The sequence below is a fragment of the Phyllopteryx taeniolatus genome, chromosome 5 (genome assembly GCF_024500385.1).
Source record: "Phyllopteryx taeniolatus isolate TA_2022b chromosome 5, UOR_Ptae_1.2, whole genome shotgun sequence".
Taxonomy (NCBI): domain Eukaryota; kingdom Metazoa; phylum Chordata; class Actinopteri; order Syngnathiformes; family Syngnathidae; genus Phyllopteryx; species Phyllopteryx taeniolatus.
The window spans coordinates 5,234,751-5,261,374 of NC_084506.1; the positions used below are offsets into that span (position 1 = coordinate 5,234,751).

Here is a 26,624-nt window from a genome sequence, read left to right on the forward strand (position 1 = left end):
GCTGGGCAATACATCGATTTAAAAGAATGGTTTGTTGCATTTTCATCTTACATCTCTGACGAGGATGCTCTCTCTGGCATTTTCCTGTTCTGTGTCTAGCTGGACGTCAGTGGTAAAAGGAGGCATGACCAAAATCACAGCTGTACAGATTTCCACCTGAATGTGGAGGAAGTTGTTCCAGATGTATCTGAAATACATATCCTATGAAAAATGACAGGGTTATAATTATTACCCATTACAGTGAAATCTTCCAGGTCAAATATAATCTGTTCCGGGATGCTGGTCTACCACCCTGGAAAAAAATAAAAAAATTCCTCGACATCATAAAACCTTTATCACACCTGTTCATAAACAGTAGGATTTTTAGTTTGATCGCGAATTCACCCTTAAGATTTTTTTCTTTTTTCCAGAACCTTAAGATTTTTTTCTTTTTTCCAGAACATTACCCTTTTTCAGTTTGAAATACACTTCTAAATTAAGAAATTTGATTGATTGATTAAAAAATGTAGGTCCCATCACTTGTTAGGTATTTTTTAAACAGTCCCATGGGCTACTCATGTGGTCTTTGAGGTAACCTGGTGGCCACCGGCACCATGTTGGCGACATCTGGTTTCAAGACGAAGGGGAGGCACTGCAGAAGTGTCTTAAGTGTACTCATACTCTTATGCTTTCAAAGAGATTTTTTTATTTAAAAAAGTAATATTTATCATTATTTTAGTATGAATATTATTACTGAGATGAAAATGTAATACTCACAAGTATTACTCCCAGGGTGTTGAGGTGAATGAGCTCTTTACTGATACAGGGAGTGTTGGTTTGCAACAGGCTGACCACTAGTCTGACCACATGGAGCCGAGTGTTACCCACAGGAGGATCAAGCACTCCCCACGTTGTCCTCATCATGTCATTCTGTTAGAGAGAATATACTTTTTAGAATACAAATACCTAACTCGGATATAAAACCATGCAAAATTGTATCTATCTAGCAGGAAATAAAAAAACATTTCTTTACCAGCTCTTAAAATTAGAATACATCCATTTTCTATACCACCTGTCCTCATTCGTCTCACTGGCGCCTATCCCAGCTAATGTTGGAGAACAATACAGCCATGCATCCATTTTCTATACTGCTTGTCCTCATTAGTGTCACTGGAGCAGATCCCAGCTCATGTTGGCAGAAAGGCGGGGTACACCCTGGACTGGTCACCAGTCAATCACAGGGCTGATACAGACAGACACCTACACACACTGACGACTATGGACAATTCAGTCTTCAATTAAACTAACGTGCATGTTTTCGGAATGGATTAGGAAGTCGCCGTACACAGAGAAAACCCATGCAAGTACAAAGAGAATATGTAACCTCCACACAGAGGACCTTAGCAGAGATTTGAACCCAGAACGTCTTGGCTGAGATGTTTTAACCACTAAGCCTTGTGCTGCCCAATACAGCTTACAAAAAAATCAGCTGAACAAGAACACATGGACTATTACATGTCATTAAAAAAAAGAAGCATTAATGTCAAGAAACCTCTGCCTCAAACTAAAAAAAAGATTTCGGCATCAGTGCCAAAAATGATACATTTCATCAAAATGACTCAGGATCAGGAGTATCAAAAGTCGCTGGAAATAGAAAACTGTGGTTTAGTAAAGGGATGGCTGTATGGAACATGCAATGTTCTTAAACAGCTAACTTACAATTCCATTGCAACATGCCGCCAATTTTTTGTCTTGAGTTTGTTGTCACATTTCTGTCGGGCCAATTATACATTACTCGTGCACTCACTGTATTAGTCTTGCGACAACACATATTTGCATATCTGTTGTTGACCAATACTGGCCACTCATGCCAGAGTAGCATCTGCCCCACTTGCACACTGACTGAGGAGTATCTGCAACATTTGCACAATCGACATTGTCCCATTATCGCACTACTAGTCACTTTAAACTGCATACATTCCTTGAAGTCTCGACGCCCTTTGCACAATGGTCATTGCACTGGACTATTGCTATATCAGTCATTCAAACCTCTGTAATTGCTAGAGGACTATGCATCTTTTTGCACAATTGTCCACAAAAAAAATATATATATATTTTTTTTTTTTTATGTACCGGCATCACCAGATTACTAGCAACCTTTTATTGCTCAGTGTTTTTCTCAATGTCTTTATGTCTCAGAAGTATTCTCTGTCAATTGATTGTCTGTTGTCCTACTAGAGCGGCTCCAACTACCGGAGACAAATTCCTTGTGTGTTTTTTGGACATACTTGGCAAAATAAAAATGATTCTGATTCTGATGTGAGGGTCACATTCTTGTAGAAAACCTATTGAGCTGGATTTAAGAAAAAGAAAATAATGAAAAACTCTCCTAGTATGACAACCTGGAGGAAGTGATTGATGGATGGATACGGCATATTTGCACAATGACACAAACATGATTTTACAGGAACACACCACCAAACTTTAATACTTGGATGAAAATAATTTACAGTCTGAAGTTAGAAGGTTGACTTCACAAAATTCTATGCTTTGCCAAGCCTTCACTTGCTGCTCATTTGTGGGTCTTGCTGCCTTCGATACCAGAAAAATCATGCTTTTTGTTGAGATCAGGTAAACAATTTTCCTTTGCCTTGAGTTGCTTTCACAATACGTTTTGTGCAATGTGAGCAGGAAATGTTCAGTAGCCCTCCAAACCTTTCAGCAGGGAGGTCCAGAGCCAATCGACCCCGATTTTTGATCACATGAGTTTCAGCTGATCGAGATTGGGTAAAAAAAGATCGGTTTTATTAAATTTCTGACATTTTAAAGGTTAATAAGTGACAAAATAATCCAAAGGTACAAAGATCTTGCACTCGCCCACAACCACACACACTCCCCTGTGCGTTGTAGGCGGCGTATATGTCACCGCGGGTTAATACAAGGAGACATGATGTGATATTACATTCTGATTAAACGGCACTCAGGCCAACCCAAAAGACACTTTTAAATATGTCTGCAAAGTCGCCTCACTGAACGGCTTCCGTCAAAAAGTTGAGTGAGTGACATGCAGGTTAGCAATTGTATGTACAGTGGGTACGGAAAGTATTCAGACCCCTTAAAGTTTTCACTCTGTGATATTGCAGCCATTTGCTAAAATCATTTAAGTTCTTTTTTTTCCTCAATGTACACACAGCACCCCATATTGACAGAAAAAAACGGAATTGTTGAAATTTTTGCAGATCTATTGAAAAAGAAAAACAAATATCATACAGACATAATTATTCACACCCTTCGCTCAGTATTTAGTAGAAGCACCCTCTTGAGCTAATACAGCCATGAGTCTTTTTGGGAATGATGCAACAAGTTTTTCACACCTGAATTTGGGGATAATCTGCCATTCCTCCTTGCAATCCTCTCCTGTTCTGTCAGGTTGGATGGTGAACGTTGGTGGGCAGCCATTTTCAGGTGTCTCCAGAGATGCTCAATTGGGTTTAAGTTAGGGCTCTGTCTGGGCCATTCAAGAACAGTCACGGAGTTGTTCTAAAGCCACTCCATTATTTTAGCTGTGTGCTTAGGGTCATTGTCTTGTTGGAAGGTGAACCTTAGGCCAGTCTGAGGTCCTGAGCACTCTGAAGGTTTTTGTCCAGGATACCCCTATACTTGGCCACATTCATCTTTCCTTCGATTGCAACCAGTTGTCCTGTCCCTGCAGTTGAAAAACACCCCCACAGCATGATGCTGCCACCCCCAAGCTTCACTGTTAGGACTGTATTGGACAGGTGATATGTACTGTGGTCTCGATTATTCGGAAATGGAAGAAGTTTGGAACCACCAGGACCCTCCTTAGACCTGGCCGTCTAACAAAGCTGAGTAACCACGGAAGAAAGGCCTTTGTCAGAGAGATAAACAAAAACCTGATGGTCACTAAGGCAGAGCTCCAGTGTTCCCTTGCAGAGATAGGAGAAACGCACTCCAGCGATCAGATCTTTATGCTAGAGTGGCCAGACGGAAGCCACTTCTCACTAAAAGGCAGGTGGCAACCCGTTTGGAGTTTCCCAAAAGACGGATTGCAAGCGTCATATCCGGAGAAGAAGAGGCACTGCTTATGACCTGGCTAACACCATCCCTATTGTGAAGCATGGTGGTGGAAACCACCATGTTTTTCTGCCGCAGGAACTGGGCGACTAGTTCGCATCGAGGGTAAGATGAGAGCTGCCAAATATAAAGAATTTACTCGAGAGAACTTGCTCCAGAGTGCTCTGGAACTCAGACTAGGGCGTCGATTCACCTTCCAACACAACAACAACCCAAACCACAAAGCCAAGATAAAGGAGTGGCGTGGAGTGGAGAGCCATTTTCAGGTCTTTCCAGAGATGCTCAATTGAGTTTAAGTCAGTGCTCTGGCTGGGCCATTCAAGAACAGTCACGAGTTGTTCTGAAGCCACTCATTCGTTATTTTACCTGTGTGCTTAGGGTCATTGTCTTGTTGGAAGGTGAATCTTCGGCCCAGTCTGAGGTCCTGAGCACTCTGGAGAAAGTTTTCATCCAGGATATCCTTGTACTTGGCTGCATTCATCTTTCCTTCGATTGCAACCAGTCAGCCTGTCCCTGCAGCTGAAAAACAGCCCAGCAGCATGATGCTGCCACCACCATGCTTTACTATTGGGACTGTATCGGGTAGGTGATGAGCAGAGCATGGTTCTCTCCACACATACCGCTTAGAATTAATGCCAAAAAGTTCTATCTTGGTCTCATCAGACCTGCAGTGATGGTTGATTTTCTTGAACTTTCTCCCATCTCCCAACTGCATCTATGGAGCTCAGCCACAGTGATCTTAGGGTTCTTCTTTACCTCTCTCACCAAGGTCCTTCTTCCCCGATTGCTCAGTTTGGCCGGACGGCAAGCTGTAGGAAGGGTTCTGTTCGTCCCAAACGTCTTCCATTTAAGGATTATAGAGGCCACTGTGCTCTTAGGAACCTTAAGTGCAGCAGAATTTTTTTTTGTAACCTTGGCCAGGTCTGTGCCTTGCCACAATTCTGTCTCTGAGCTCTTCAGGTAGTTCCTTTGACTTCATGATTCTCATTTGCTCTGACAAGCACTGTGAGCTGTAAGGTCTTATATAGACAGGTGTGTGGCTTTCCTAATCAAGTCCAATCAGTATAATCAAACACAGCTGGACTCCAATGAAGGTGCAGAAGCATCTGAAGGATGATCAGAAGAAATGGACAGCACCAGAGTTAAATCTATGTGTCACAGCAAAGGATCTGAAGACTTATGGCTGTGTGACATTTCAGTTTTTCTTTTTTTAATAAATCTGCAAAAATTTCAACAATTGTTTTTTTCTGTCAATATGGGGTGCTGTGTGTACATTAATGAGGGAACAAAATGAACTTAAATGATTTTATCAAATGGCTAAAATATAATAGTAAAATATTTAAGGGGGTCTGAATACAGACATTGTATTTGTATTTTGTAAGCAGAGGGAGTAGTTCAAACTCCCCTGTTGCACAGCAAAACTGTTCGAGCACAAAGGCATACAGTCACCATTCTGTAAGGCCATGCAGCTGAACAGGACAGGTTTAAAAACAAATATATATATATATATATATATATATATATATATACACACACACACACACACACACACACACACACACACACACACACACACAACTATGTTAAATACTGCAAACAACTATGCTGTGTTTGTCCCAATTTACCTTCGGGGGATCCAGCAGTAGTTGATGAAAATCTTTAAGTCGTGGTCTCACAGCCTCCAAGATGCTATGGTTGACTGAGAATGAAGGGTGGGACATGCTAGGGGAGCATTCCATATGGCCCTCAAACCTTGAAGAGAAACACCCATAACATTCTCAGTGACACTGGGTAATATGACGCTATTTACAACAGAGTATATTAAACACATTAGCGTCAAGGTCAAGCCTGTTGAAGCTTGGTTTTTCGATTGTTTTATTATTTCTCCATCAGATATCCTGGTGAAAATACTAAAACTGAAAACACCAAATCCACCCTTCTGATTGATTTAACGTAATTGTGACGCAATAACTGACCTTAACTGGCCATTTCTTGATCGATAGATATCCTTTTCCCCCTACGAAGAATGTTTATTTTTTAAACTGACTTCGTATAGAGAATGGGTGTTTCAAGTTCTTCCTTTCCTTTTGGTTCCGTCAGGGGTCGCCAGAGCGCACCATCCTTTTCCATGTAAGCCTATGTAACGGGAGCCAGCTAGGTTGTGCGGGTGCTGGCTGCGGAGTTAGCGTCCCCAGGCGTTTAGTTCAATGGTCAGGAAGGACACTGGACTCCCAATCCGCAGCACGGTGAAAGCGTGGATTTGAACGCCGGTGTCGTCCACGGCGCAGGATTGCCAGCCACTATGCTAGCGAAACCAAGAACACAACGCAGAGGCAAAAACAGACAGGTTACACCTATCTTCTGCAGCCTCCTCTAACGCCAACTGCTCTCATGTCTTCCCTCACTAGAGCTCACAACTTTCTCTTAGGTCTTCCTTAAGCTCGCTACGCTGGCAGCTCCATCCCCATCATGCTTCTACCAATACACTCACACTATCTCCTCTGGACATTTCCAAACCATTTAAGTCTGCTCTCTCTAAAACATTATCCAAAACATCTAACATTGCCTGTCACTATGATGAGCTCATTTCTAATCCTATCCAACCTGGTCACTCCTAAAGAGAACTTCAATATTTTCATTTGCGGCACCTCCAGCTCTGCTTCCTGTTGTCTCTTCAATGCAGTGACAATGGGTGTTTCAAGTTCACACTACTGCATTTTTGTTGAAACAGTAGTTTCATCCAAAAGAAAAGGGGGGAATTAGAAGAGTGCTTCACCTCATCTTTAAAATATTTATCTGGAACATGAAGTTTTGCAATAGGATTTTAAATATGCTCTGATTAATGAGAAACTATCTATTTGGCATCTTGCAAATTCCTTTGTCGTGTCAAAATGAAAGTGGAAAGAATGGGAGAGATCACAGGACATACGCTGGTCGTCTTGTCTCAAACAACGTAAGAAGGATCTGGATAACACTGACAATTGCAGATTCATTCTTCTCCTTATCGAAGATATGAGACAGCAGCTTCTCCACTGTGGTCTGCCTAAAGACAGACAAGAAGATTCATTCGATTTATTTACCACATCTGTTAGGCACAGCTGCTCATAAACTATTGTAAGAGCTTGAATTTACTGTCTTCGTGAATCCGAAATCATTAATCATGAATTACATACTGCATGTGGCTTCAAAATGATTATTGAAAAGACAAACAGCTTTTCTTTTTGGTGACTGAGCCAAAGTGTTATTGATCTATACATTTGTTAAGCACTGCTTGTATTAACAAAACATACTTTTCAAGTGTAGCCAGTAATGGATCTGGCTGTGGGCATCCCTGGACCTGGAACATCTGGTCTCTGCTCAGTCTAATGATCTCGCACAGTGACTGTGAGGCGTTGGAGTGTCTCTGTGTGAAGAGTACATTTTTATAAGTAGTAATAATAGTAATAATAACGTGCAATGCATCTATAAAGTATAGTTAGTGCATTACTTTTTGCAGTTTGTCATGCCTTAAATTAATTCGTCCTCAAATTTCTACACACAACACCTGATGATGACAATATGAAAAACTTTTTTTTGGGGGGGGGTTGGTGTACTAAAAAAAAAATCTAAATCTAAGAATCACAGGTAGCAGTATGTTACATATGTGCAAGTTGTCATGTCAACAGAATGTTTCATCTGGACTGACACCAAACTGACTTTTTCCCCAGTGTGATCATGGCATCTAAATTGTGGTGGAGGAAAAAAAGAGTGTTAAACTTACATCCTCATCCTGAGAGGGTTGTACCATGCCCACAAGCCTCTGAATTATATTTTCCTGATTTAGCCACTGAAACGAGAGAAGTGAAATCACCTTAAAAAAAAAAGAGTAATCTGTCACCTATATTAAGCAAATACAAACCCAGTAACCTTGCTTCAGTTTACAACGGAGCTGTTACTACGGTCATTGTTGATCAATGTATCCGGCCAATACTGGCCTCATTTCAAGGCATCGGGTACTCGTGAAGACTGCCGCTACCAGCCACCGACACTTAGGACAAAATGAAAATCTCACATCCAGTAAGTCCTCCTTTTTGGCTTGAAGGACATGACGCGCAGGATTTGAAATGTGGACTCGTCAGACCACAGCACACTTTACCACTTTGCGTCAGACCATCTCAGATGAGCTTGGGCCCAGGGAAGCCAGCAGCGTTTCTGGGTGTTGTTGATATTTGGATTTCACTTTGCATGGTAGAGTTGTAACTTGCATTTGTAGACGTAGCGACAAACTGTCTAAACTGACAATGGTTTTCACAAGTGTTCCTGAGCCCAGATGGCAATATACTTTACACAATGATGCTGGTTTTTAATGAAGTGCCACCTGAGGCATTTAAGATCACAGGCATTTAAGTTTGGTTTTCAGCCTTTCCGCTTACATGCAGAGATTTTTCCACCTTCTCAATCTTTTGATATTATGGACCATAGATGATGAAACCCCTAAATTCATAATTTTACATTGAGAAACATTCTTAAACTGTTGGACTATTTGCTAATGCAGTTGTTCAAAAAGTCGTGAGCTTCGCCAAATCTTTACGTGCGAACAACTGAGCCTTTTGGGGATGCTCTTTTTATCTCCAATCAATCGTGACACTCACACCTGTTTCCAATTAACCTGTTCACCTACGGAACGTTCCAAACGTTTTTGTTTTTTTTTTGCATTCCTCAACTTTCCCAGTATTTTATTGACCCTGTCCCAGCTTTTTTGGAACGTGTTGCAGGCATCAAATTCAAAATCTGAGAAGATTTGGGGGAGAGGGGGGCGTTCATCAGTTTGAACATTGATTTGTCTTTGTCTTCTCATGTTCAGTTTTAATGTAGGTTGAAAAGGATTTTCAAATCATTGTATTCTGTTTTACACCACATCCCAACTTTATTGGAATTTGTACTAATACCTGTATGAGGAGCTCATACATTTATATGGGATCACCGTCATAATGGCCCTCAAAGGGAAACCATAACTACGATATGCCTGGCAAGAAAAATGGGTTTGACACCCCTGGTTTGAAGCATCGGGGAATCATCACGTGCATCAGAATACTCGTACTGGTATCATGTCCAAAGAAAAGTTTTCTAAATTACAAGAAATTACGGTATGCTGCGGGCTTCTAAGAAATGTTCATAATTTGGACACCCTTTATTTAAACCATGCAAACGTTTTTGACCCAGCCCCCTAAAAGAATCGGAATCGAGAATCGTTTGGAACCGGAATTGAAATAAGGAACCGGAATCAGGACTGGAATCGCTCGAATTCAAACAATGCCCAACCCTATATGGAACTGCCCTAAAATGTCATTTTCAAACCAAAGTAGCTTACTTCGTATTCATTTTAGTTCTCAATTATGGATTCTTGAGATATTTTCATTCATCCTGTCATGCTAAACCTGGTGGTGGGGCTCGAAGGCAAGCGCCTGGTGGCCGGGCCTGCACCCATGGGGCCCGGCCGGGCACAGCCCGAAAGGGTAACGTGGGTCCCCCTTCCCATGGGCTCACCACCTGTGGGAGGGGCCATAGGGGTCGGGTGCAGTGTGAGCTGGGCGGTGGCCGAAGGCGGGGACCTTGGCGATCCGATCCCCGGCTACAGAAGCTGGCTCTAGGGACGTGGAATGTCACCTCTCTGGCAGGGAAGGAGCCCGAGCTGGTGTGTGAGGTCGAGAAGTTCCGACTCGATATAGTCGGACTCGCCTCCACACACACCTGGGGCTCTGGTACCAGTCCTCTCGAGAGGGGTTGGACTCTCTTCCACTCTGGAGTTGCCCATGGTGAGAGGCGCCGAGCAGGTGTGGGTATACTTATTGCCCCCCGGCTCGGCGCCTGTACGTTGGGGTTCACCCCGGTGGACGAGAGGGTAGCCTCCCTCCGCCTTCGGGTGGGGGGACGGGTCCTGACTGTTGTTTGTGCCTATGCACCAAACAGCAGTTCAGAGTACCCACCCTTTTTGGAGTCCTTGGAGGGGGTGCTGGAGAGCGCTCCCGCTGGGGACTCCATTGTTCTGTTGGGGGACTTCAATGCTCACGTGGGCAATGACAGTGAGACCTGGAAGGGCGCGATTGGGAGGAACGGCCCCCCCGATCAGAACCCAAGCGGTGTTCTGTTATTGGACTTCTGTGCTCGTCACGGATTGTCCATAACGAACACCATGTTCAAGCATAAGGGTGTCCACACGTGCACTTGGCACCAGGACACCCTAGGTCGCAGTTCGATGATCGACTTTGTGGTCGTGTCATCGGACTTGCGGCCGCATGTCTTGGACACTCGGGTGAAGAGAGGGGCGGAGCTGTCAACTGATCACCACCTGGTGGTGAGTTGGCTCCGATGGTGGGGGAAGATGCCGGTCCGACGTGGCAGGCCCAAACGTATTGTGAGGGTCTGCTGGGAACGTCTGGCAGAATCCCGTCAGAAGGAGTTTCAACTCCCACCTCCGACAGAACTTTGCTCATGTTCCGGGGGAGGCGGGGGACATCGAGTCCGAGTGGACCATGTTCCGCGCCTCCATTGCTGAGGCGGCCGACCGGAGCTGTGGCCGTAAGGTGGTCGGTGCCTGGCGTGGCGGCAATCCCCGAACCCGTTGGTGGACACCAACGGTGAGGGATGCCGTCAAGCTGAAGAAGGAGTCCTATCGGGCCTTTTTGGCCTGTGGGACTCCTGAGGCAGCTGATGGGTACCGGCTGGCCAAGCGGAATGCAGCTCTGGTGGTCGCTGAAGCAAAAACCCGGGCATGGGAGGAGTTCGGTGAGGCCATGGAGAAAGACTTCCGGACGGCTTCGAGGAAATTCTGGTCCACCATCCGACGTCTCAGGAGAGGAAAGCAGTGCACCACCAACACTGTGTATAGTGGGGATGGGGCGCTGCTGACCTCGACTCGGGACGTTGTGAGTCGGTGGGGAGAATACTTCGAAGACCTCCTCAATTCCACCGACACGCCTTCCCATGGGGAAGCAGAGTGTGGGTTCTCTGAGGCGGGCTCTCCTATCTCTGGGTTTGAGGTCACCGAGGTAGTTAAAAAGCTCCTCGGTGGCAGGGCCCCGGGGGTGGATGAGATTTGCCCGGAGTTCCTAAAGGCTCTGGATGTTGTGGGGCTGTCCTGGTTGACATGCCTCTGCAACATCGCGTGGACATCGGGGACAGTGCCTCTGGATTGGCAGACTGGGGTGGTGGTCCCCCTTTTTAAGAAGGGGGACCGGAGGTTGTGTTCCAACTACAGGGGGATCACACTGCTCAGCCTCCCTGGTAAGGTCTATTCAGGGGTGCTGGAGAGGAGGGTCCGTCGGGAAGTCGAATCTCAGATTCAGGAGGAGCAGTGTGGTTTTCGTCCTGGCCGTGGAACAGTGGACCAGCTCTACACCCTCGGCAGGGTCCTCGAGGGTGCATGGGAGTTCGCCCAACCAGTCTACATGTGTTTTGTGGACTTGGAGAAGGCGTTCGACCGTGTCCCTCGGGGAGTCCTGTGGAGAGTGCTTCGGGAGTATGGGGTACCGAACCCCCTGATACGGGCTGTTCGGTCCCTGTACGACCGGAGTCAGAGTTTGGTCCGCATATCCGGCAGTAAGTCGGACTCGTTCCCGGTGAGGGTTGGACTCCGCCAAGGCTGCCCTTTGTCGCCGATTCTGTTCATAACTTTTATGGACAGAATTTCTAGGCGCAGCCGAGGCGTAGAGGGGGTCCGGTTTGGTGGCCTCAGTATTGCATCTCTGCTTTTTGCAGATGATGTGGTTCTGTTGGCTTCATCAAGCCGTGACCTCCAACTCTCATTGGAGCAGTTCGCAGCTGAGTGTGAAGCGGCTGGGATGAGAATCAGCACCTCCAAATCTGAGACCATGGTCCTCAGTCGGGAAAGGGTGGCATGCCATCTCCAGGTCGGGGATGAGATCCTGCCCCAAGTGGAGGAATTCAAGTATCTTGGGGTCTTGTTCACGAGTGAGGGAAGAATGGAACGGGAGATCGACAGGCGGATCGGTGCAGCGTCTGCAGTGATGCGGACTTTGTATCGGTCCGTTGTGGTAAAGAAAGAGCTAAGCCGAAAGGCGAAGCTCTCAATTTACCGGTCGATCTTCGTTCCTACCCTCACCTATGGTCATGAGCTGTGGGTCGTGACCGAAAGAACAAGATCCCGGATACAAGCGGCCGAAATGAGTTTCCTCCGCAGGGTGTCCGGGCTCTCCCTTAGAGATAGGGTGAGAAGCTCGGTCATCCGGGAGGATCTCAGAGTAGAGCCGCTACTCCTCCGCATTGAGAGGAGCCAGATGAGGTGGCTGGGGCATCTGATTCGGATGCCTCCCGGACGCTTCCCTGGTGAGGTGTTCCGGGCATGTCCCACCGGGAGGAGACCCCGGGGACGACGCAGGACGCGCTGGAGAGACTACATCCTTCGGCTGGCCTGGGAACGCCTCGGGATCCCCCCGGAAGAGCTGGATGAAGTGGCTGGAAAGAGGGTAGTCTGGGCGTCCCTGCTGAAGCTACTGCCCCCGCGACCCGACCCGGATAAGCGGTAGAGAATGGATGGATGGATGGCTGTCATGCTAAACATTTCTGCTGAATTTCAGGTCGATTTCTGTTGTTGTTAATGGCCTCAAAAAAGGATATTTCGTTGCCATAATAATAGGATGAAACAAAGCAACTCAATAACAAGCAAGTTGAATTATCCATTTCAGCTCACCAAGGACTAAAATATTATTGACACTGGTTTAATTCAACTGAACGCAGAATAAATCAGGAATAATAAGACAATCCGACTACCTACATTAAGAACATCCTGTCGCAGCACCTGTGGTTCAATGCAGGTGAGCATTCTGAGAAGCAGGTCCATAATGGCTGATGTCCCTATGTGTTTGATCATCAGGTCTACAAAATCCTCCCTCTTCCGGAGAAACTCCACGATCTAGACACACCAAAACAATCACATTATTTTTCTGGTGTGTCCCAATGCTCTGTCCCACGACCTGTCCCATCATCTTCCCAAATGCTCACCTGTTCAGGTTTGCGTCCTACAAGAATAGACAGGACCTTGGAGAAGAAGCTGGCCAGAAGAGGATTAAGAGGTGGCTCATTTTCAAGAAAGCTATACAATTTCATCAGGAGATTTTCATCTTCCACTAATCTGTCGTTAATTTGGCTCACATCTGATGTAAGCAGCTCACATGATATGTTGGGATACCTGTAAAAACAAAGAAAAAACAGGAAACAACGTAAATTTGGGAACTTCTTAAGGGAAAAATAAACAATTGTTTTTATTTTTTGAGAAAGAAAAAAACGTGAGCACAAAAAGTAAAAAAACAATACACAGTGGTGGAAAAAGTGTTTGTCCCCTTCCTGATTTATTTATTTTTTTTCATGTTAGTCACACTTAAATGTTTCCCATCATCAAACATACTTAAATATTAGCCAAAGACAACAAGTAAACACAAAATGCATTTTTTCAATGGTTTTTATTATCAAGCCAGACATAACTGGTTTATCATACCTCAGTTCAATTTCTCTAGCCACACCCACACCTGATTGTGCCACACTTGTTCTCAACCAAGAAATTACTAAAATAGGACTTTGCCTGACAAACTGAAGTAGACCAAAAGATCCTCAAAAGGTTGACATCACATCATGCCGTGATCTAAAGAAATTCAGGAACAAATGAGAAAAAGTAATTGAGATCTAGAAGTGTAGAAAATGTTATAAAACCATTTCTAAAGCTTTGGGACTCTAGTGAACCACAGTGAGAGCCATTATTCACAAATGGCGAAAACAGAAGAGTGGTGAATCTTCCGAGGAGTGGTTGGCCAACCAAAATTACCCCAAGAGTGCAGCGACGACTCATCCAAGAGGTGACAAAAGACCCCACAACAACATTCAAAGAACTGCAGGCCTCACTTGCCTCAGTTAAGGTCAGTGTTAATGACTCTCGCATAAGAAAGAGACTGGGCAAAAATGGCCTAAATGGCAGAGTTCCAAGACTAAAAACCACTGGTGAGCAAAAAGAACATTAAGGGTCGTCTCAATTTTGCCAGAAGACATCTTGATGATCCCCAAGACTTATTCTGTGGTCTGATGAGACAAAAGTTTAACTTTTTGGAAGGTGTGTCCCCCATTACATCTGGTGTAAAAGTAACACTGCTTTTCAGATAAAGAACATCATACCAACAGTAAAATATGGTGGTGGTAGTGTGATGGTCTGGGGCTGTTTTGCTACTTCAGGACCTGGAAGACTTCCTGTGATAAAGGGAACCATGAATTCTGCTGTCTACCAAAGATTCCTGAAGGAAAATGTCCAGCCATCTGTTAGTGACCTCAAGATGAAACGAACTTGGGTTCTGCAACAGGACAACGATCCAAAACACACAAGCAAGTCCACCTCTGAATGAAAAACAAAATGAAGACTTTGGAGTGGCCTGGTCAAAGTCTTGACCTGAATCCTATTGAGATGCTGTTGTCATGACCTTAAAAAGGCGATTCATGCTCAAAAATGTGGCTGAATTACAATTCTGAAAAGTTGAGTGGGACAAAATTCCTCTACAGCACTGTAAGAGATTCATTGCACGTTATCGCAAACGCTTTATTGCAATTGTTGCTGCTGAAGTTGGCCCAACCAGTTTTCTTTAGGGGGCAATCACTTTTTTTCACACAGGGCCATGTAGGTATGGATTTTTAATTTAAAAAAAAAAAAAAAAAAACTGCATTGTGTTTATTCGTGTTGCCTTTGACTAATATTTAAATTTGTTTGATGATGGGAACCATTTAAGTGTGACATACATGCAAAAAAAATAAATCAGGACGGGACAAACACTCTTTCACACCACTGTATTGACTAACAGGGATGTAACGATATTTATATCTCACTGTTCGGTTTTATCACGGTATTAATCTCACGGTATTATAATTACAGCGATATCGTGGGAAAGCCCACAGTTTTGCAGGAAGGTTCACGGTTTACGTCAAGATTATTAGAATAGGCCCAGTGGGCGACTGGTTAGAGCGTCTGCCTCACAGTTCCGAGGACCGGGGTTTCAACTACCGGCCCCGCCTGTGTGGAGTTTGCATGTTCTCCCCGTGCCTGCGTGGGTTTTCTCCGGGAACTCCGGTTTCCTCCCACATCCCCAAAACATGCATTAATTGGAGACTCTAAATTGCCCGTAGGCGTGACTGTGAGTGCGAATGGTTGTTTGTTTGTATGTGCCCTGCCATTCGCTGGCAACCAGTTCAGGGTGTACCCCGCCTCCTGCCCGATGATAGCTGGGATATGCTCCAGAACGCCCGCGACCCTTGCAATGATAAGAAAATGGATGGCTGGATGGACAAGACCATGACAATATCAAGGCACTTTTAATTTTGCGATACCGTGAATATTGTGACATCCCTATTGATTAATCGCCAAGCTCTAGTTCACACAATATAATCTTACTTGTATTTAATGTCTTCCTCAACATCGGCACTTGGTTCCTGCGTGATGAAGGTGACAAGGTCTTCCATGCACTGTGGTCTCAGGAGGAAGTCAACTAGTTTGTGGTTTTGGGCTTTGCACTCTTGCAGAACATCTTCCTCATCCATTATATCTGTTAGTCTTACATCGTCCCTCTCCAGCAGAGTGTCAATGTGTGATGTGGCATGGAGGTCAAATTTCCAAAACATATTTTCCTAAAGAAAGACAAATGGGATTTTTTTTTCATGTTCCTGTTAGCTTGTAGCAAGGGGATTTAAACACACAAAATCTAGTGTGAAGAAAGCATTCCACTGATATTTTTAATTTAGTTGAGCTATAATTCATTGACTAATGTCAAATTTAATTCCCTGACTTTGAAAACCATAAATTAGCCAGACTCAGTTCACCATAATTAAGCCTGTCAATTTTTAGTGCAAAACATTACAATGTAAGACACATGAAAGTTGCAAAATATGTTAAGATGAAAGGTGCAACAATTAATCGATTAAGTCAATTAATCGATTATTAAATTAATCGACAACTATTTTGATATTCGATTCATCCTTTTTCAACGTAAAATTGTCCAAATCGTTAATCAAAATAAGATATTTGAAAACATCTCTTCTTATTTTGGAAAATAATGATACACATTTTTGCATATTTTCTGACATCACAGACCGTACCAGAAACTGAATAATAATTTATGGTTTGAGTAGTTTCTGCACGGTCAATTTGAAATAATGTCCTGTTTCTAAATAAAGGGATGGAAATTTAAAGAATGTTTTTTATTGAACGATTTATCGAGTAATCGATAAATTAATCGATTATTAAAATAATTCTTAATTGCAAAACTAGTTAAAGGGAAAAGAAACAAAAATATGTTGTATGTGCCAACACTAATCAAAACACGGTGTGGTGGTTAATACCGCGTTTGTGGAATAAGAATTAAACAGAATAATTCATCAATCACCAGCAAACTCAGGGCACGGCCATTTGAAGCAATATTACCCTCTGCCGGTGACCGGAATTAACATCAGAACTACCCCACCAATAGTTATGTCATGTGATCAAACTCGGACAACAGGTTTGTGGACTCTTTGTGAATGCTTCGGGTTTGGTCATGTGACATATGCAACCGTCGCGGGGAAATCAATGTCACACCTCCTGCCCTCACGGTAGAAATTGAATATTTCACGGTAACAGTATCGACAGTATTTGATAACAGTAACAGTATTAGATATCGCAATATCAAATTTAGTGTAAAACAAGTAGTATTTATGAATGGGTTGTTGCTGTTCTTGTTAAATACTACATTAGTGTTAATTTTGACAGCAAATTTTAATTTAGTTTTAGTCAGTTGACGTATACTTTCAACATTGTGTGTGTTAAGACACATAAACTGGGTACGAAAAGTATTCAGACCTCCTTAAATTTTTCACTCTGTTATATTGCAGCCACTTGCTAAAATCATTTGTGAATTTTTTCCCTCATTGTACACACAGCACCCGATATTGACAGAAAAAAAAAGGAAGTTGAAATTTTTGCAGATTTATTAAAAGAGAAAAACTGAAATATCACACAGTATTCAGACCCTTTGCTCAGTATTTAGTAGAAGTACCCTTTTGAGCTAATATAGCCATGAGTCTTTTTGGGAATGATGCAACAAGTTTTTCACACCTGGATTTGGGGATCCTCTGCCATTCCTCCTTGCAGATCCTCTCCAGTTCTGTCAGGTTGGATGGTGAACGTTGGTGGAGAGCCATTTTCAGGTCTCTCCAGAGATGCTCAATTGGGTTTAAGTCAGGGCTCTGGGTGGGCCATTCAAGAACAGTCACAGAGTTGTTCTGAAGCCACTCTGTTATTTTAGCTGTGTGCTGAAGGACATTGTCTTGTTGGAAGGTGAAACTTCGGCCCAGTCTTATGTCCTGAGCACTCTGGGGAAGGCTTTCGTCCAGGATATTCCTTTACTTGGCTGCATTTATCTTTCCTGCAATTTCAACCAGTCGTCCTGTCCCTGCAGCTGAAAAACACCCCCACAGCATGATGCTGTCACCACCATGCTTCACTGTTGGTACTGTATTGGACAGGTGATGAGCAGTGCCTGGTTTTCTCCACACATACCGCTTAGAATTAAGGCCAAAAACTTCTATCTTTGTCTCATCCGCCCAGAGAATCTTATTTATCACCATCTTGGAGACCTTCAGGTGTTTTTTTGTTTTTTTTAGCAAACTCCATGCAGGCTTTCATGTGTCTTGCACTGAGGAGAGGCTGGTGGAGGGCTGCAGTGATGGTTGACTTTCTGGAACTTTCTCCCATTTCCCGAATGCATCTCTGGAGCTCAGCCACAGTGATCTTTGGGTTTTTCTTTACCTCTCTCACCAAGGCTCTTCTCCCCCAATTGCTCAGTTTGGCTGGACCGCCAGCTCTAGGAAGGGTTCTGGTTGTCCCAAACGGCTTCCATTTAAGGATTATGGAGGTCACTGTGCTTTTAGGAACCTTAAGTGCTGCAGAATTTTTTGCTGAACCTTGGCCTCATCTGTGCCTTGCCACAATTCTGTCTCTGAGCTCTTCAGGCAGTTCCTTTGACCTCATGATTCTCATTTGCTTTGACATGCACTGTGAGCTGTAAGGTCTTATATAGACAGGTGGGCGGCTTTCCTAATCAAGTCCAATCAGTACAATCAAACACAGCTGGACTACAATGAAGGTGTAGAACCATCTCAAGGATGACCAGAAGAAATGGACAGCACCCGAGTTAAATATATGAGTGTCACAGCAAAGGGTCTGAATACTTAGGGCTGTGTGATAGGTCAGTTTTTCTTTTTTAATAAATCTGCAAAAATGTTAACAATTGCGTTTTTTTTTCTGTCAATATGGGGTGCTGTGTGTACATTAATGAGGAAAAAATGACCTTAAATGAGTTTAGCAAATGGCTGCAATATAACAAAGAGTGAAAAATTTAAGGGGGTCTGAATACTTTCCGCACCCACTTTACCTGTATACGCAATTAAAAAAATGTTAGTTTAATATTGAACAGAGTTCCCGTATTTTAGTAAAATTTGTTTTAAGAAAAAGAGAACATTGAATAACAATAAATGTGAATACTTCACTTCTGCGCCCTACTTCTGGCATAATAAATGGCAACATTTGTCTACTTACCTATTTGTTGGTAGTCCAGACACCAGAGCTCAGATTTAAAAAAAAGTCTGTTCTGGGATGTGATATTTGTGGCCCATTCCAGGTTTTTCAAGCAGCTAGACTATCGCAACAGCAGCGCACATCGAGCTGAACACCACCTGTAAAAAGCAATGGTAAAAGATATTCAGGCTCTTCATTTGATCATGCATCACTATTACATACAAACTTCCCCGTCTGTGGATCTCCCAAGTGACTTGACTGATGATAATGTGACAACCCAATGCTGATAAAAGCCCTCTAAACCTCCTCCCACACTCTCTCAGACCTGCTAGTAGCAACGTGACATGTGGCTGCCAAGTTAGTGGAATTTTCTAAAAATACATGGAATGAGCAAAATCCTCTAAAATCCTCTCTAACAAATAAATTCACGAAAAAAAGTACCGTAATTTCTCGTGTATAATACACACCCATGTATAATACGCACTCCCAAAGCTGACCTCAAAATTCTGGAAAAACCTTCTACCTATGTATAATGCATTTTTAAATGCACGATTTTCCTTCTGCCCATATGCTCAAGACATGAAGTATTATCTGTATTTTGTTAGGGTTTTTTTCAAATAATTATTCTGAAGCACTTGGTTTGAACACTTAATCCTTTTTTTAATTGACTTGCTCTTATTTTGAAATTCACAGCCCTACTTTTATTTAGTAAATGAGGAAAACACACAGTTGTGCTCATATGTTTGATTACCCAGGCAGAATTTGTAAGATGGGTACAATTCTTTAAAGAAAACACGAAGGACCAGGCGAAACACATTACATTTTATTTTAACGATATTTAAAATGAAGCGGTCAAGCATTTCAGAAAAGCATTATTGTTAAACAAAACATAACCATAAAGAAATGATGGTTGTTGTTCAGTCATCAGTCATATTTGAAAAAATAATAATAATAAATAAAAAATATATTTGACTAATTCTGCCAGGGTATGTAAACTTATGAGCACAACTGTACGTATATGCAGTCATACGTACATCTGTCATATTGGAGTGAAAGTGTAGGCTACACATTTTTATAACCACTAGGTGGCAGTGGCATTTTGGAATGAAAGTGTACAGCTTTTTCATAACCACTAAATGGCAGCATACTTTTATAAAATGTGAAAGTTTTTTCCCTTTGCCCTATATCCATGTATAATGCGCACTATTGACTTTAGATAAAAATGTGCATTATACACGAGAAATTACAGTACATGACCTATTCTACTGACCACACTGCTCTTCTCACGAATAATATTCCGTTTGTGCTATTTACAGTGAGGTCAATAAACTTTTTGGCTCTGAAAAACCCCACAATGGATTGGGAATGAAACAGCAATGTGACAAGAGTTTAAAAAAAATGAAAATCTGTCAAAATGCAAGTATTTTGAAAATCGGACAATGGCCAACAGCCATTTTGGGTAAGGTTTTTGTGTGGTATCACCTATAAAAAATCTGGTCTAAATAGTGCAGAATTGCAGCCACACTTCTGTCAGCTGTGACTGCACAAGTAGCTTTCCACCACTAGGTTGTGACAATTGAACCAAACTGAAGCAATTTAATGACACCGAGGAAAACCTGTGCAGGTGCTTTGAGTTTAGTAGATGATTAGTGTGTGACACTCAGTTTAAAACAAAATCTGATTTCTTAACAGTATTCCATTTTTTTTTTTAATTCTGATTTTGTGGGTTTTATGAGCTGAAAGCCCAAATTCTGTAAAAATAAACAAATACTTGAAATTGTTTAAATTGTGGGCCCAGAATCTATAACAGTTGAACTTTTTAAATGGAATTATGGAAATAAATAAACTTTTCCATGACAATCCAATTTTTTGGAAATGGTCTGTACATACATTGCCTTTTATGGGAACGTTGCTTCCACTACACCCAGTTATTTACCTTATGTACATTATAAGACTGTTACTGTGATTAAATACTATATATATATATATATATATATATATTTATTTATTTTTTTTTTTTTTTTACTTGAGTACATTTATAACTGTGTACTTTTGTACTTTTACTTAAGGGAGTGGCTTCAGTACTTTTACTTTTACCAGAATAGATTTTTGTACTTTTACTTAAGTACTGAATACCAGTACTTTTGACACATCTGCTGCAAATACCATTTTTTGATGAAAATAAAATGATTTCCGGACTTTTTTTTTTTTTTTTTTTTTTTTAAACCAAGTCAATCATAAACTCTATTCGATTTGTGACTGATCGAGGATGCAAAGGTGGAACGTCCGCCACAAGCGTAAAAGATTTCTGCCTTTGCAGGCGAGCAGACAACTAGTTTTCAGTTTACAGCAACGCGTCATGCAATGTGTCTGTAAATGTTCGTCACGCAGCACGAGTAGAAGCAAAACATTAGTCTATACCAAGACCATTCGCAAACCGAAAATAATACGTTATGAGAGGTAATTTTCCTATGAAGATTTTGGGTGTAACCCGAATTGTACATAAACCGGGTCGTTTGGAACCCAAGGTTCCACTGTATATAAAAAATGTTGTAATTCCTACACCGTTCACCTTATTTGGATGTAAATGCCATCAAATTAAAGTTGAAAGTCTGCAGTTAAAGCACACCATGTTCGTTTCATTTCAGATCCATTTTGGTGGTGTTTAGAGCCAAAAAGATGACAATTATGTCAATGTCCCAATATTTAGGGACCTAACTGTATGCACTCATTTTTTAGGCTTTACACGATCAGGATTTTTGGGGCCGCTCACCGATCAGTGAGTTTATTAAAAAAAAAAAAAAAAAAAAAATCGCCGATCCGATCACAAGATGGAGCAATATGTCTATTTAAATGACCTGTTCATTTATTGTATATACTTGTGTACTTAATTGCTAAAAAAAATTAGATTTACAATAAATACTGTATCTTTGTTCATCTATTTATGCCAGTGAGGCATCGTGACAGACAAAACAAATGAATAGTCTTCTATGAGATGGCAGGAAGTACATACATTAAAGTATCCACTTTCCGTGACATTTTTGTTTGTTGGTGTGCCGTGAGATTTTTCAATTGTAAAATATGTTCCTTGGCTCCATAAAGGTTGGAAATCACTGCTCTAGACAAGTCATGTATTCTAATCAGTCAGGTCAAACCAACATTACAACGTGACAGAAATAATGGGTGCTAACTTACTGTAATTAAATTACTTTATTTTTAATGAAATTACTTCACCCACCCCGAAACTTTATAGAGCATATATGTCAAACTCGGGCCCGGGGGCCAATTTTGGCCCACAATGTAATTATATTTGGCCCGCAAGACCATATTAAATGTGTATTAGAGCTGGCCTGCCACTATATAGCACATGCGCCGCTAATATTACAAATCCCAGAATGCTTTGCCAGTGTGTCGGCCCATCAGTGTAGTCCGGCGAGCGCCCTTTCCCTTTCAGTTGCGGTCGTTAGCGACAATGCTACCGGTCGCCTCGAGCAAATTTACACTTCCCAAAAATGGCCAAACGAAAAAGATGCAAAACAGTTAACTTCCAAGACAGGTGGGAGGCAGCTTGTCTGTTCACTAAAGTAAAAGACAGACCTGTTTGTCGTGTGTGACGCAACGTGGCTGTAACAAAGTATAAAACATCATTGAATTCATGTTTTTTTTAAATGTCCTTTATTAACTCCTAGGAAGGGACTGTTAATAGTTCGGATTTTTATTGAACGACACTCTTATTTTTTGAGGGTTGTTTTGTTGTTGGCCTTTGAAAAAAGATTTACATCAAAAAGAAGGTTGGAGATAAACAGAAGATAGAGAGAATTCATGATATTTAAATACAAAACAACAAACAAATACCACTGACGCAAATTATTATTGCAAATTCAATTTCTCGTGTTTATAATATTAAAGTTTGATTATTCCAGATTCAGTGTTTAAGCAAAATTTAAGTCTGTTGTCATATGACATACTTTAACGCTACATTTCTGCAGAGAAGGGAAACAGCCACATCGCAGTGCTTTTTCATTAAATATTGAGTTTGGCCCGCAACATTGTCCCAATTTTTCATTTTGGCCCATCGCGAATTTGAGTTTGACACCCCTGCTTTAGAGCATGATTCGACAGAACGGCGGCGTGTTTACATACAACCATTAGTGCTAGCACTAGCTTGCTATGCTACATAACGTTTTGTTGCCTGCTTGCGAGCCGTATCGTATTAAAAGTACGTGAACATACCTCAAGCAAGCCTTAAACGAACGTCCTCTCCTGTCCTGAGCACCGGTCACCACCAACACACGTTTTTCCCCATTTTGTCCTTATAATAATACATGATCCACTCTTGTTGCCGTCGCCACGGTAACAAGTGTATCCGGTCGCATTTGACAAGATAAAGCCCAATGATCGTTAAAAACAGGATGTGGTGGTATCGGAATACAAAATTGTATTGCAGTAGTCTGACAGTGCAATCGCGAAAGAGCAAATTTGTCTTGTAGTCTGATCCGGGCATTACGTGTCGTCTGTCTCAGACGTGTTGTCTGTCCCACACCGCCGACTTTTTTTTTTTTTTTTTTTTTTTTTAAACTTTACTGGCCATCAGAGATTTACAGTACTGCGTCACAAGACACGCGACAAGGCTAAAAATATACTAGCTTTTGGATTCAAATATACTGTGCACAATGGCGACGCGGAGTAAATATCTTTTGCGGACCGTATCGGCGAATTATGACAAAACCGATCAGCATAAAATGCTAATTAACGGCCGATACCGATCTGGCAGATAAAATTGGTGTAAAATCTACTCATTTTCCGCAGCGCCCTTAGTGTTTCGACTGATACACCACATATCTGAAATGCATTGGCTTACATAATACATTAAAATTAAATGTGTGGCAAGACAGAGATAAACATGCAAATGAATGTTAAAATGTCAGCAAGGACAGATTGCTAATCTAAAAACTATCATATTTGAGCACTGAGAACTCCTGGCATGTTCAAGCAAAGTGTGTTTTTCTGTGTTTCTGAACAATAATTGATTAAATTGAAAAACATTTTCATCACAATTGCCTTGCTGCAATTGCACCTTTGCACACAATCACAACTGCAAATATTAGGGGTGTAACAATTCATTTTACCAATGAATCGATTCGTATCATGATTCATTGCCAATTTGATTCAAGGATAATATTGATTCATTTAGAACAATACGATCCGAAACGATTCAGTGTCTGGAAATCAATTCAGTAACTTTTTCGCCAAAAATTTTTTCCATTGTGACGGTGAAATCCTCCACATTGAGAGGAGCCAGATGAGGTGGCTGGGGCATCTGTTTCGGATGCCTCCCGGACGCCTCCCCGGTGAGGTGTTCCGGGCAAGTCCCACCGGGAGGAGACCCCGGGGACGACCCAGGACACGCTGGAGAGACTACGTCCTTCGGCTGGCCTGGGAACGCCTCGGGATCCCCCCGGAAGAGCTGAGATAAAGTGGCTGGGGAGAGGGAAGTCTGGGCGTCCCTGCTAAAGCTACTGCCCCCGCGACTCGACCTCGGATAAGCGGTAGAAAATGGATGGATGGATGGTAAAGGTGAAATAAATACCTGCATACAGAACAGTGAAGGTGACATTTTTTAGATTGTCTTTTTTCATGTACGGGAAATCGGAAATATATTTGTGATTAAGAAAAACTAATTTAAATAATACAATATAAATTAATAACAAGGTGAAGCTATACTTTTAGTTTGAAACCAACTATACAAGTTATACACAAAATGATTTTTCTGAGTGAATGCATACCGAACAAACACTGTAACCACAAAACCAAGATACGAAACACACTGTGGATTTTGAGAACCGTTCTACCCCTAATTTGCATACATGCATAGATCCTAAAAATTATCTAAGTGGGAACATATTTCACTTCATGTTTCAATATTTTAATTTTGTGCTTGAAAAGGTAACTAACTTTCTTTCGAAATTCATTTGCAATTTTCACATGTAGTCTGCGTTAATTTGTGACGTAGAAGACTGCCAATAATCAGTCTGTATTTGAGCTGGCTATCAATACCAATAGGCAATTTAATACTTTAATACTTTTAAATAAATCATCTATAGCATGTCAACTTGTTTATATTTATTATGAAAATAGGATAGTTTTCAAGATGGAAAACCTTTCAGACAGTAAAAAAAAAATATGTAAATGAACGTCAACTGGCAAACCACGCCGAAGCAGCCAAAGAGACAGCGGGCAGCTCGCGAGCCATGTGTTGGCAAACACTCTCCGGTCGCAGGACTCAGGCAACTCCCTCACTTAATAAAGTCATTTATATCTCAATACTAGGAATTTTCATTTTTAAACTCGAGAGAATTAAGTAACCAAATTTTAAGAATGAACCGCTGTGTTTTTTTTTTTTTTTTTAATCGAGCTTTGATTGGCCCAGCATGCAGAAATGTTGTATTTTGATTGCATTTGGTATTGAGGGATTGCATGACATGCGCAGAGACGGAAGGAAATATCCTTCCGCACACCTCGACGGAATAGAATACGTAGAGACAAATAAATAAGGCGTAAAGGTTTGTTGCAATAAATTCAACTTCCGCGGCCGCAATGAAACCCGAGGAAGCGGCGGTCGACGATACTTTTCTATGGCCGAGCAAATGAAAACTGCGACAAGCAGGTTGAGTCGTCGAGGGCTGGTTCGGCCGGTTCGCCGTCGCTTGTGCGGCTGACGAGAAGGACCACGTCGCTCGCTAGGCGGTGCGGCAGCTTCTCAACGCTTGTGCAAAAAATGCCATTTCGCATTGCAACAAACGTGCAAATGCGAGAACCTCAAACAATGCCATTGGACCGGCAGCCGCACCAACCACATCCACCATGTTCACCTTCAAATTTCAACACGCCTATACATCGCTGCATTGGGAACATCTCGTCGCAAAATGCACGCATCGCTTATGTTTGCCGGCGACACAATCGCCGCCGCTGCTGACAAGTCGTCCCCGGAGCACCAATCATCGCACGGGCCGGCAAGTCTACCTACCGACAAATTTCCCAACGCCGAGTGTCCAGCATGAATATCTTTCCGGTAGTCCGACAGCAGTAATGGCTCCCAAACACAAATAAATAGAAAAGGTGATGGGGAAATAAAACATTTAAAAAGGACTGGACGTGCAATAGTTGGCAATGGAGGATACTTTCCAAGATGGCGTTCCCGTCCAGTCAATGGCATCGATTCCTTCCCCCACAGCATATAAGGGGTCGGTCGCTCAGGCGGTAACAGTAGGACCATTGGTTACAATCCGATCACTCCAAACAGTGCTTTGTCTTCTATTGGCTCACGAGCTCTGTGTACAAGATTAATATAACCAATCAAAGTGACGGTTGCAATTTGGTTTTGGAGCCGTAGAAAACAAAGTGTGGGCCATAGATGTATATCACTAGATCAGCCAGCGCAATGAAGCAGCCAGGCTAACCGACGTGCCTATAATCACCATGTTGGAGAGGTCATAGAAGGCAATTCATGTACACTGAAATTAAGTCGGAACTAGCTTATACCGCAAACGATTTTCTTGGGGGTTACTGGGTTTTGTCAGCGCCAAAGCCTATGCTATCAATAAATAACATTTTAAAATAATAATAATAATCAATTTTAATATATTTTCCATGTTAAAGGGACTCAGTTAGTTCCCTTGTCGTAATTGTACGTCGTTTCACGCAACCGACATAGTTGTCTTTTGGTTTTATTGCCATGGACACTCACACACACTAAATGCGCCAAGGACTTCGCCCTCCCTAATTTAGCGTAGCAGTCGGCACGGATCTCAAAATGGGAGTGTCGCAGCGACAAGTACATCTGTGGTGTGGACAGTGACATGGCTAGGCGCCATATTGTCACCCAGTTTGACGTAAAATCACTATGCAAAATAAATAGACACACATATTCATTCATTCATTCATTCATTTTCCATTCTGCTTTTCCTCACTA

General features: G+C 42.3%; 1 protein-coding gene across 12 annotated transcripts in view; it reads right to left on the reverse strand.

Annotated features, from left to right (window-relative positions):
- The window catches only part of ppp6r3 (protein phosphatase 6, regulatory subunit 3), a 70,368-nt gene extending 44,403 nt beyond the window's left edge, over positions 1-25,965 (reverse strand). For 3 of the 12 annotated variants that reach the window (XM_061773450.1, XM_061773449.1, XM_061773444.1), the window contains exons 1-11: positions 25,680-25,956; positions 18,674-18,810; positions 15,497-15,729; positions 13,075-13,261; positions 12,848-12,985; positions 7,835-7,900; positions 7,365-7,477; positions 7,004-7,117; positions 5,700-5,826; positions 757-909; positions 52-201 (exon numbers count right to left, since the gene is read on the reverse strand). In XM_061773450.1, coding sequence (XP_061629434.1) covers positions 52-201; positions 757-909; positions 5,700-5,826; positions 7,004-7,117; positions 7,365-7,477; positions 7,835-7,900; positions 12,848-12,985; positions 13,075-13,261; positions 15,497-15,723 — 1,275 coding nt within the window. In that variant the 5' untranslated portion in view covers positions 15,724-15,729; positions 18,674-18,810; positions 25,680-25,956. Of the gene's footprint in view, positions 1-51; positions 202-756; positions 910-5,699; positions 5,827-7,003; positions 7,118-7,364; positions 7,478-7,834; positions 7,901-12,847; positions 12,986-13,074; positions 13,262-15,496; positions 15,730-18,673; positions 18,811-25,679 lie in introns of all 12 variants that reach the window. The other 9 variants (XM_061773451.1, XM_061773447.1, XM_061773448.1 and 6 more) reach the window with 8 other exon arrangements.
- Positions 25,966-26,624: the final 659 nt, after the last annotated feature.